At 39.2% G+C, this 12,444-nt stretch overlaps 1 protein-coding gene across 3 annotated transcripts in view; it reads right to left on the bottom strand.

Moving 5' to 3' along the window:
- Positions 1-12,444, bottom strand: part of DOCK1 (dedicator of cytokinesis 1) — a 216,011-nt gene that overhangs the window by 129,306 nt on the left and 74,261 nt on the right. For all 3 annotated transcript variants that reach the window (XM_075257678.1, XM_075257680.1, XM_075257681.1), the window contains exons 25-27: positions 11,427-11,533; positions 8,920-9,047; positions 6,633-6,728 (exon numbers count right to left, since the gene is read on the bottom strand). In XM_075257678.1, coding sequence (XP_075113779.1) covers positions 6,633-6,728; positions 8,920-9,047; positions 11,427-11,533 — 331 coding nt within the window. The remainder of the gene's footprint in view (positions 1-6,632; positions 6,729-8,919; positions 9,048-11,426; positions 11,534-12,444) is intronic.

The raw sequence follows: 12,444 nt of genomic DNA, 5'->3' as shown, positions 1-12,444 counted from the left end.
CAAGGAGCGGTGGCTTCCCAGAGTTGTAAAATAAAATTTATATTGTAAAGAGGATTATTTATATGGCCACATATGGAAGAGTTCATAGGTTTCCAGACAACGCTAACTTCCTTTTAACGGGCTAGATTTTGTTTTCATAAAATGAATACTAAAAATAAAAAATTTAAAAAAAAAAAATCCTAGTGATTCCCATGGGGTTATGTGATAAAATAATTAAATAAAATAAAAAACTTTAACCATTTACTTCCTCGCTATTCCAGTACCCGGGCTCCGATCCTCATTCTTCGTCTCTATGTACTTGGTTGCCGTAGTGTTGTATCCCTATACCCATGTGACCGCTGCAACCAATCACTGTCTTGTGCCAGATACTACTGAAGCCAGTTAGTATGTGCCGCGGTCACATGGGTATAAGCCTAAATTATCGCTGCAACTGATATACCAAAGACCAAGAGAGGACCAAACCAGAGATGCTGGATGAGCTAGGGAATTTTTATTTATTTTTTTAATTAATTTTATCACATTTTACACCTATAGGGAATTTTTTCCATACTAAAAAGATATACAGAAAAAAAAAAAAAAAATTAGAGATCAGTTATTTCTCCCCTCCCTATCCTAAATCTGGCTAAAAAGCAAACAAAAAACAACTAGCTTCAGAAGGAGCCTCTCCCTACTTTTCTGTCTGAAACCAGTAGAGTAAACCCAGCCCCTTAGCTAAGCCCCACCCCTTAAACTTCTGCCAGATGAACTGGACAAGATAAGGAGGAAAATCATACTTCTTATAGTGCAGGATTTCTGCAAGACTGGAAAATCCTATTGATTGGCAAACACTGTGGGCGAATTGATCTCCAATTGATTTATATACTACTTTTATTTGATGGTTAGGGTTCTTATAAAAGAGTTTGCTGGAACCATGTCTTGAAAGTAAGCTGCTCCATACTTGGGAAAATCCCATTGTGATTGTCGCTAACTAGATAAATCTATGGTCAGGGGTGGTTTAGATTTTTTTAAAGTTTTTTTTTAAAAAAAAAAAAAAAGAGATATTTGGATTACAGATTTGCCATAAAGGATTTAGTAGATACGGATATACACCCCAATTTATTTTTTACAATGCAAGACAAAATAATTTATACAATAATAATAGAGTGTGAGAGTAATGCATAAAATGGAATATTCTAAGGCGAAGTGAGACAATGCATGGATTGCTTATTTATTTACTTTTCTTCTAAAAAAAATTTTGGGTTGTCACTGGGACTGGGAACTTCGGGAAAAGGTGCTTTATTTTCTATCACTATGTGATAATTTGAAGCAAATGTAAGGATTGTACTTTTTTTTTCATGAATATTGTACAAAATATTATGTATTCATGCCCAGCTAAATTTATGCTTTATCATGAATAATACTTGTCAGACTCGCTTAATAGGGCTACAAAAATGTACATAAAAAAATATCAAATTATTTTTGTGTATAATATAGTCTGTGTAAGAGGAATAGTAGTAATGTGCCAAGAAGGAAGTGCAATTGTTTTATTTGCTGGGCGAGAAAAAAAAAAAATTACTGTATTTTTTATTTCTTTTTTTATTTCTTGGAATTAAAGATACCTATGTTTATACTGCACAAGTCAAGCTATGTTTTAAAGATCCCCAAATAAAAGTTTTGCCCATAAGTTATGATTACATTAATAGAATATTATATGAAATGAGGAAATGGTTATCGTTCACCAGGAAAGCAGATTTGTTTTTTCTATTATTATTTTTTATTTGCATTTTAATTTTCAGAATGAATCAAGCTCAAATAAATGAGTACTGAATTCAGATATATTTCAGTAGACCTGGACAATGAATTGTGGCTTATTTTGAATGTTTTATAAGAAATATATATATATATATATATATATATATATATATATATATATATATATATATATATATACATATATATACATACATATATATATATATATATATATATATATATATATATATATTCTCTGCTTATATTTGGGTCGGCTTATACTCGAGTATATACAGCGTGTGTGTGTATAATATATATATATATATATATATATATTATATATATATATATAATATACACACACACACACACACACACACACACTATATACTAGAGTATAAGCCGACCCGAATATAAGCAGAGACCCCTAATTTTACCACAAAAAACTGGGAAATCTTATTGACTCAAGTATAAGCCGAGGGGGATAAATCCACCATTGCAGATAAGTCTGGTCATGTGCATTGCAGCTTAGTAACTCCATGGGAATCATAGTAATAGCAGTTAACCCCATCATGTCCCTCACATTAACCACCTGTGTGCCTCACATAAGAGTTACTGATATGTGGGACATATGGAGGTAATAATTAGGTATCTTCATAATTAAGATCCTTCATTAATACCTTCATGTGTCTCACATATTAGTAACCCTTATATGGGGCACACAGGGGTTAATATGAGGGACATGATGGGGTTAACTGTTATTAATGTGAGGCACATGGGGTTACTGAAACTAAATGAATAACCCCAAATGCCTGACATTACTAGGCAGAGTAACTAAAGGAAGGTCCCTGTGTGTTTCACTTTGTTGTATGGAGGAGAGGAAGCTACAGTAGACATCTTCCTTAAGACACAATGAATCCTGGCCACTTATCTGCAGGGTAGATGCTAAATCCTAGTTTGCTAAAGGACCTCTGATGATGTCATGACCATGTGATCGGCCTCTGGTGTGGGCGGAGCTACAGGATTTAGACTCAACCTTATCTGCAGAGGTTACATACCAGTAGCTACAGGACCTTTCCTTTGTGACATCACATCATGTGACCTCATGACAAGCCAATCACAGAGCAGTAGCACTAAAGGACCTCCCCCTTCCAGTTTTCTGTGCTCCGTGGACCCTGACTCATGTATAAGCCGAGGAGAGCTTTTTCAGCATGAAAAATGTGCTGAAAAAGTCGGCTTATACTCAAGTATATACGCACACACACATACTGAAAGATTAAAGGGGTTGTTACACAATATACGGGACCTCCTTGAATCACTAGAATCGGGGTTCTAAACTCTCCATCGGCCCTCACTACATACCCCCGGAAACAGAAACTTGTTATACCAATCTACGGTCCCCTATTGTTTGAATAGAGCGGTACTGCACATGCTCAAATCTCAAATCTCCCTGTGGTCCTGTAGAGAGGAGAAATGGGGGCTTAAGAGCCTTGTTTTAGCGATTGGTGGTGGTCCAAGAAGTCAGACTTTATTCACCTATTTGATGAGAACTGTCTATTGTGGAAAAATCCTTTAAATGTCTCTACAAGAAAGAATCTCAACCAGGGCTTTTGCTGACATCATTTATTTCAATTATACATCCTGTGTCACACTGCCATTGGCTAAAGGACATGACACTAACTGTACACTATCCAATGAGGATTGGAAATATGTAAATAACCAAACTCATCAGCCTGGCATGGCATATAAAGAGGGGATGTGGCATGTAAAGGGGAATGTGTCCTAAAATAATTGCTCATTCATTCTAATCAAGGTAAAATGTTCAATTAAATGTGATTTTGATCACGATCGCCCAGCCCCAACCTCCATTACTATCTACACAGGGTATTACACAATCCAAAAACATCAAAAAGCAATACCAACAATTTTAGGACCCTTAAGATTAATTAAGGGTACAAACAAAATGCACCAAATCTGCACACAATACATAAACACAAATAAGATTTGCTAAACTTGCTTTTTTGAACAAAACTGACCTCTTTTCAGAATTAAATAAACATCCTCTACTGGTGCAAATTCATTAGTTTCCTTATAATTTACCCATATGAGAAGTTATTTTAATTAGTTTTTTTTAATTACTTTGACTTATTACATTTGAGCACAAGTTTGGCTTACACAGACGTAGCAGAGATAACCCAAACTGCTGCATTTGGTTTAACTGCCTTATATCTTATCATAGAAGACAAGAAATGCCAATGAAAAATATTTTTCAATATATATAGAGAATAGAGATGCATATATCTGGGACTTATACTCCCGTGTTATGAGACTACTGAACGTAATGCCCAAATAAAGTGTGATCCAGGCCTATAACCTCACCTATTGATGTGTCCTTCCTTATCTTTACTCTTACTGCAAGATGCCCATCTTTAGAAAAAAAAAAAAAAAAGTTGTGCATTCATAATACTCTGTAAGGAGATGTCTATCCTACCGTGTGTGTCTATGTGCAACCACCCAGTGGTGGTGGTGTGTACGGCAGCCTGTCAAGGATTTTGGTGGCATGTTAGCCTCTCACCTCTTCCAGGTTAGTCCTCTCTACGCCAAGCTGATGAGATGCAAAAACATTGAAACAGCCGTCCTCGGCTGAGAGACTGTACCTGCTAAAATCCCAACATCATTGCAAACAAAGGCCTCTGAGAAGGTCGGCATGATGTTAAAGGGAGCGCCCTCTATTGGTTTGCTTGACTGAGACTCTGTCTTTCTAATTACATCATGGAAGATAGACTTGCACATTCTCAGTGAGCGCCCTCTATGGGTGTGCATTCTAGAGGCACTGGCTTCCTAATTACATCATGGAAGTCAGATTTGCATATTCTAGGTTTCATGAGATATAGGAGTCCTTAACCAAATAAGAGCTAATGTAAGGGCGGACACGTGTACAAGCTACTAAATTTTAATAATGACCTGCATCACCCCCACTATTATAGAGCTCAATTCTGTTACTCAATAAGCAATAACTATATGTACAAATTGTTAATAAAATGGCTCAAAACACATGTCCACCCCCAACCCCAAAAAAAGGAAATCTAAAATGACTAAACAGACCATATGGTGTTTTTGTAATGTCAATCACTGATGTTATACCACTGACTATAAACTGGGCAGCTAGGTAACACATCATAAGGAAAAACCTCTCATCCTTCTTTGGGGAAATTCATTTTGGGGCTGAGTTCACACTTCATTTATGTTACAAAATGTCCTTCACTTAAAGGGGTAGTCCAAGAGATTATGTGTATGCTAATTAATATCCTATTAGAGGGTGCCCTATAACCAGCACATATTATTCAGTTCTTTAGAGCCAGAAGCATGCAGATGGCCCCATATACTGTGCAGTGGCTGTGCATTGCAGTAAGTGGGAGCTGAATTGCAATAGTGTAGCAAAGCCATTATACAGTGTAGGGAACATGGGAGGAATATGCAAATCTGTCTCCCAATCTTGGGAGACAGATTTGCATATTCCTCCCATGTTCCCTTGCAGTGGAGTGACTATGGCTGTATAATAAGTGGTTTCTCCTTAAGGAGGAACATTATCACCATAATACAGTGTAGGGAGTCATCCAATTTTAGCTGATCGGTAGGAGTGATGGATGTCGGACAAGTAAACAACACACGTGAAACTGCAAATTTTGCTGCAGATTTTCAGGCTGATTCCACAGCAAGAAAAACTGAAAAATATGCAACCATCTGGCTGGGAACATTGTCATGCAGTGAGCTCTCTAAGCAAAATCAGTATCAGAAAGGTGTCATCATACAAGGAATTTTAATGTATGGGCTGCTGTGGTGCAACTCTGCACAACAAGCCAAAGAGAGAGCAGGACTAAACATCGTAATGTATAACTACATTTTCAACTACTTTTGATTTTCTGACAGTATGTGTGTCATTAATATATTTTGTAATATACTTTATTAACAAACTTTGTCCCTGTTCTGTGAAATCCTCAACATTTTTTCGCATTCTTCTCTATCGAGAGCTGGACTGTACAGTCAAGCGAGGGAGAGTATCTTAGGTATTATTAAACATAGAAACTTGCATCTGGAGTCACATGAAGAGGAGATCCTTGTCTTTATATGAGGTTGCAGTTCTACCTGTGTTACTTCCAGAGATGATATCAGTTGAAAACACTGGAATATTTCTTTGCAGCTGCTACAAATCTCATCTGTGTTTCCAGCTGATGATATCTCTGGAAGTAACACAGGTAGAACTGCAACCTCATATAAAGAGGAGAGTATCCTCTTCCAGATGACACGAGAGGCAATTTTCTATGTTTAATAATGCCCAATAGACCAATAGAGATGAGCGAGTACAATTCGAAACAGCATGCACCCATAAGAATGAATGGAAGTGGCCGGCATGCAGACTTTGCCGGCGGCCGGCCGTTTAACCCCCTGCGTGCCGGCTGCATCCATTCATTCCTATGGGTGTGTGCTATTCAAAATAGTACTCGCTCATCTCTAATAACTAATAATTTGAAGTGACCATCCCTTCCTCCCTTTATTTTCCTTGCACTACACACAAGACCGTACACTGTACAGTGAGAATCAGGGACAGGTCTCAATAAGGAAGGGGGAAGAGTGAAAAAAACGCAGGATATTAAAGTATATTACATAATGTATTAAAATACCAACAGAAAATCTATAGTTGTCCAAAAATTTAGTTACGCTTTAGGGATCAGCTAAATCTATCTAATTGGTGGGCACGATTCTAGGCACCCCCATCTAACCAGCGGATGGCACAGAACTACAGTATATACAGTACCAGGCATGTTTAGGACTGTCCTTGGTTAAAAAAAATTCAAGAAAAAAAAGTAAAAATCACATTTTTCGACTCAACATTCACTTACAATGAGCTCAGAGTCTCGCCCCATGGATATGACAGTCCGGTTTACAGTTCTCAGAAGTTTCTCCATTATTATCTGAACATGCCGTTGCGTTGGGCCCTGTACAAGAAAACATAATGAAATGATAAGATATTTGTGTTTTATGTTCTGAAATGCTAAATGAATGTGTAAGAAGATGTCCGAGCGGCACAGTTTAACAGGCACACAATACTTGGCGGTGATAAATCGGAGTCCTTTCAATGACAGAATTCAATGCCTGAACTCCCAGAGCTACGACAAGCCTTTACAACGCGCATTTTATTCTATTTTTATAATCTTGTAATATATTTATGATCTGAACATGTTTTGACTTAAGCTATAAGCTTTAAATTGACTTTCTAAAACTGAAATAAATGGCGGTATCCTTTTGCAATGGCAATTTGTCTCTATTTCTCCAGACTACGGCATCCAAATAAAAATGTATACACTGAGGTTTAGTGAGCGAGGACAAAATCTCTAAATGTGTCTATTCTTGTGAAAGCAAAGCGGGATTCTCCATTTTATGTATTTGCACATAAACGAATATTCATACAGTACATATTTCCCTTTGCTAGATGCAAAGATGGTATCTGCCTTTATAACCCTGAAACATGACACTGTTATTCCTCTTGGAAATTTACAAATAATTGAAATCTTGGCGTTACTATTCTTCTTGTTAAAGGGGCAGACCTCCAAGCTTGTGCCACCCATTTGTCCAATTAGTCATATATTTCTAGGAGGAATAATAGATGAACGACACGCTTCAGATAGTTCTATGAAAAGATACTCCAGAATTCAATGTATGGTATGTACTGTATGCAGTTGTCTCCCAAGATCCCTCTAGAGGCGACTTTGGGTAGCCAGAATTTTATAATTTAACCATGTAGGGGATTTACAGTTCTACACTCTGCAAAAATATATAAAAATTCTTTGCAGTTTTATTTCTTGATTTAGATTCTTTCATAATATAATTATGTTTGTCTTACCACCAACCCATGGTTATAGGGATAAATGTCTGCAGGCTGTGGCCCACACTGATCGTAGAATGGGGTCTTGATCCCCCAATTCCCTGCTCATGTCATAACCACAATGAGCTGTTAAGCATATACATGATCGCTCCAGTCTATGGAATTAAATGAGACAGGCTAGTACCACATGTCTGCTGTCCCATCAAACTCCTAGAATACTACAGTAGGCGATTATGCTTCCCATATTCCTTCCTACTATGAAGCAATAGAAACTGTTGCATTTGGTTCAATGTCGGCAGCTGGACTTTCCCTTCTTCCAGGTGGTCACAGCCACCAACTGTCTGCCCACCTGTGAGCCATTCCCTACATGCTGTAACAGTTGCAGAAAGTGACCATCACCGCCTTCCGACAGTCACAACCGCCAACTGTCTGCCCTCCACATGGCTCCTCCACCCCCTCGTCTGTAGTGTTTGCTGAGTCTAGCTGCTTTTTAATAAGCCAACACATTTGGCACCTTGCTGCACGATATGCCCAATTAACGTTTCTGTGTATCTGATCCCAGAGTTTGGATTCCAGACCATTATTCTATGTATGCTGAATATTCTAAATACCTGTTGCAGACCTGGTCTGTTGTTGACTGCCTATACCAGACTATCCTCAGACTGACCCCTGATATGTCGCAGTTATTTTAGGCACCCCATAGTAAAGTCCACAACCTTTCACAGGGGTTCAAGGGTGAAAACCTGGGAAGCCACCAAGACAACAGCCTCACGACTGGCCCAAGGTCAAACTGGATGGGTGACACAGTAGGTCCACAACCACCAAGTGGGGTACCAGGCTGTCTCCTTATAGGATGCCAGCCGTCGACTATGGAAGAAGCAGCACCATGCATGATCATAAGCTACTTCATTGAAACTGTTCCCCGCTGTCGTCATGCAACAAGTAAGAATGGGGAGTTTGAGACCCTCACTCCAGTGATCTGTGGATGTGGCTGATTTTTATGATCTATCCCAGGGGTAGGGAACGTACGGCTCTCCAGATGTTGCAAAACTACAACTCCCAGCATGCATACTTGCTCTGCTGTTCTTGGAGCTCCCATGTTGGGAGTTGTAGTTTCACAGCAGCTGGAGAGCCGAAGGTTCCCTACCCCTGATCTATCCCTATAATGATAAATTTGGATTGTGATATAACTCCTTACGGGTTAACCATCCAGTGTAAAGATACTGATAAACTATTGAGGATTCCACAGAGAACATGATATAAAGCATCGCATCAGAGGTTTATAACAGTATGATAGTACTAACCACATCTTTCCTGTAAAGCACCTCCAGGATGTTACTTAGCAATTGGCAACAGGCTTCGAGCTCCTCCTGTCTCTCCAAGTGATACTTCAGCTGATCGGTCATCATTGGCAGTAAGATTTCCCTGCACTCTGAAGACAAAGCCGATTGTTAAACCAAGGAGAAATGGATCTTTAGCAAAGAAATAACCATAAAATAGACATAGCTCACGGTATTGTGAAATAGTTCAGTGGCGGCTGACAGGTCCTCAGAGAGTGCATGCTGTATAACAGGATCAGATTATCTTCATTACGGTCATTCATTTCTATACATATTCTGCACAAGCTTCAGCTCAAATCAAGAATTTTTTTTTTTTTTTTTGTGAAAAACTATTCTAAGAAGATCTAACAGTCAGTCAGGACCCTCATCTATTAGCCAGGGCGGTGACCAGCTAGAATAAGCATCTCTCTTGATCAGGAGGACTAAGCAAGTCCATATATTACAGGACGGCATCACGGATTTTAATCAAACATGACATTCTACCCTATAGCTTCTTAAAGGGGTTGTCTATTTCAGAAATACATCATCATTCACCCAGTTAAGAGTATTTTGAGATAAAGGAAGGTCCTCTGTTTCGGATCCTAATATCTAAGCCAGAGTGGTATCAAAATCAGCTTTGGAGGACCTGTCCGATATCAACTCAATGAGAACTGTAATAACTGAATCTCTCCTGTGGTGGCGCTGGAGGGAAACTCAACACTTACTGATTGCAGCTGATCGCTGGGATCTCAACAGTATATTGCAAAGTGGTCCTTCTAATAAGTAGGGATTGTCGGAGCAAAGAACCACTTTGTTTGCTGGGTAACTAGAAGTTTCCCTTATTCTTTAGAAGGCTGAATACATATAATAATATTTGTTATGACAAGAAGGAATTTTATGTCTCCATCCTGATAGGTATGTCACCCATCTAGAATAAGTATATTTGCTAAAACATGATGATGGCTGAGCTGCTACCTATGAAGGTAATGACATAACAGTGGTCACCGTACATAGCTTGCATCTGTAACTGCTGCTGTGAATACAGATATGGAGACAGGACATTTAGGAATATTAATCTCTATAAAAACATGCTCTTGTATGTTCTTAATACAAGCATGATGATATCCTAAGAGCAGAAAAAAACAATGGCAGCCACTGCTTCCTCCACATTTCTGTTCACAGTCCCTGTACAATTACAATGCTATGGTAGATTGGTTTATTCATGCATTGGGTCAATATCCTCCACATGCCCAAAGCTGCAGCGACAGGACTGCTACTTTGTGGCACAATTATCCGGTGCTAAATCCATCCAGAGGCAGCATGTGCACGGAGTCTGTATGTTCCCCTCAGGCTTCAAACCATACAGATGTATTAGAGGAATATTCTATGATTATATTGCTCAGAGCTTTCCGCTATGTTCACTTGTGTTATTTCTTGCCACTGGCTATGACCATACATGCCCAGGCTCATCTACAGCTCCCGGCTTCTAATACACACAGCTCATGCACAAACGCAGGTTCTCTGATCATCTTTCAACATGCATGACTTAAGAGAAGTGTTTGCTGCAGGAACCAAAGCCAGAAAAGCAGTTGATTTACAAGTGATCAATTTACATATTGCGCAGCGTCCTGTACAGTGGTTCAATGGAGATAGGCAGTGATCATGACCTATGATCTATAGGACAGGTCAGGTAGATTTGCAGGGGTAGATTTTACCAGGGGTATAGGGGTATATGCCCACACAACCTGACTTTGTCCACACTGTTTGGATGGCAGAGTGTGAATAGTAACACCCGTTTGCCAGTACATGAATTTCTACGTGGAATCATAAGGAAAGGTGAAAGTTTGTTTAAAAAAAGGAAATTAGACTATTTTACCAGGGCCAGAACAATCCGCTCACAGAGCTATACTATGCCTACATGAGTACATGGGAAGAATATGCAAATCTGCCTTCCATGATGTAATTAGGAAGACAGTTGCTGCCTCATTGTTGCAAACCAATGGAGTACATACATACATAAATTCATGACGCTTGTGAGCGGAGCGGAGGATAAGAGACTCAGTGTAAATAATATCCACAGTAAAACCGAGAGATCTTCACATCAATGCTGACCTAAACCAGAACATTACCTGGAATCTAATTTGCTTGCATTTAGGGGTAAAGCACATAATAACTCTGTATCATTGTATATAAGACGCTCTTTCCCCGCAGTGAAGCCCATCAGTGCAGCGTAATAATACAAAATGGCAGAAGCAATGCCCATACACATAACAAGTAATCTATGACATAATGCAGGAGATTATACAGACGCCATTATACTGATGGTGCCCAATGTCTGGGAGTCAATAGGCAGTGACCTTGATGCCACTTATCACAGTGACATTACTAATCCAATAAAGAATATTAAAATCGCCTATATTGTGGCTTTCCTTGGAGGTAAATGAATATTATCACACATAAAAGGCAGCGAAGCGGACAGGCTCCCTCCTTACCGAGCTGACTGAAAAGGTCGCTGTGCACTATCTCAATAAGGCAGTAGAGCTTTTGTCGCACGAGGCGATCTCTTGGAACGTTCACGATGAAGTCTGTAAATAGTTTGCTGTGGAAAGGGAAGCAAAGTCATCAATAAAAAAGAAAAGCCACAAAAACATGAAATTCGTACTTGCAGACCGTTTTGGGTAGAACTCAGCAGGGTTACATAGTTTAAAGGGGTTGTGGACACAAGGGATAAGTGTCCAACTGCTGGAAGGCCAATCAGGAAGATGGTCAGCGCCGCTCACGAATACACTGGACTCATAATCTAAGGGTGGGACGTACTCTTTATAATACCCCAGGATTTTTTTTATTTTTTTGTGTGCCGTTTTGGCTATGAGGTGTACAAAGCTGTAGCTGTACTATGTTACCCTTACATAGGACAGAATATTAGGCTGACAGATCCCTTTCAACAATGCACATGATATAAAGTCTGTCCGCACTAAGAACCTATTGATATTTAATTTTCCCTCACCCCAGCGGGCAATTTGTTTCCCACGCTCCAATTATTAAATGTAAGTGTATAGTTCTAGGTGACTGTAAATCTATCGGTTAATAGTCACATAATCTCTGGGTACACGCAGGGCAACGCTCACTAAGTACAAATGATTCAATGACCTGCCCATATAATAAAAATGATCTTTTCTACAAGCAGAGAGAAGTATTCTTAGCATAAACAACACATTGTCATGGGCATAGAGAAATATTCTCCAGAAGAAAATATTAATATAGTGCCATGTCTGATGCTAGAGAGAATCCCATTAAAGAGGACCTTTCATGGTTTGGGGCACAGGCAGTTCTATATACCGCTGGAAAGCAGACAGCGCGCTGGGTAAAGAGCTTTCGGTCCCGGTACCGTAGCTCTTTACAGTCAGAAGGGCGTTCCTGACAGTCTATCAGGAACTTCCTTCTTGAAAGCAGCGCCTATCACGAAGTACAGTGTGAGTAGGGAGGAACGCCCCCTCCCCTCCTGATAAT

Source organism: Leptodactylus fuscus, chromosome 10, assembly GCF_031893055.1.
Source record: "Leptodactylus fuscus isolate aLepFus1 chromosome 10, aLepFus1.hap2, whole genome shotgun sequence".
NCBI lineage: Eukaryota > Metazoa > Chordata > Amphibia > Anura > Leptodactylidae > Leptodactylus > Leptodactylus fuscus.
This window is presented reverse-complemented; position numbering and strand designations above follow the sequence as displayed.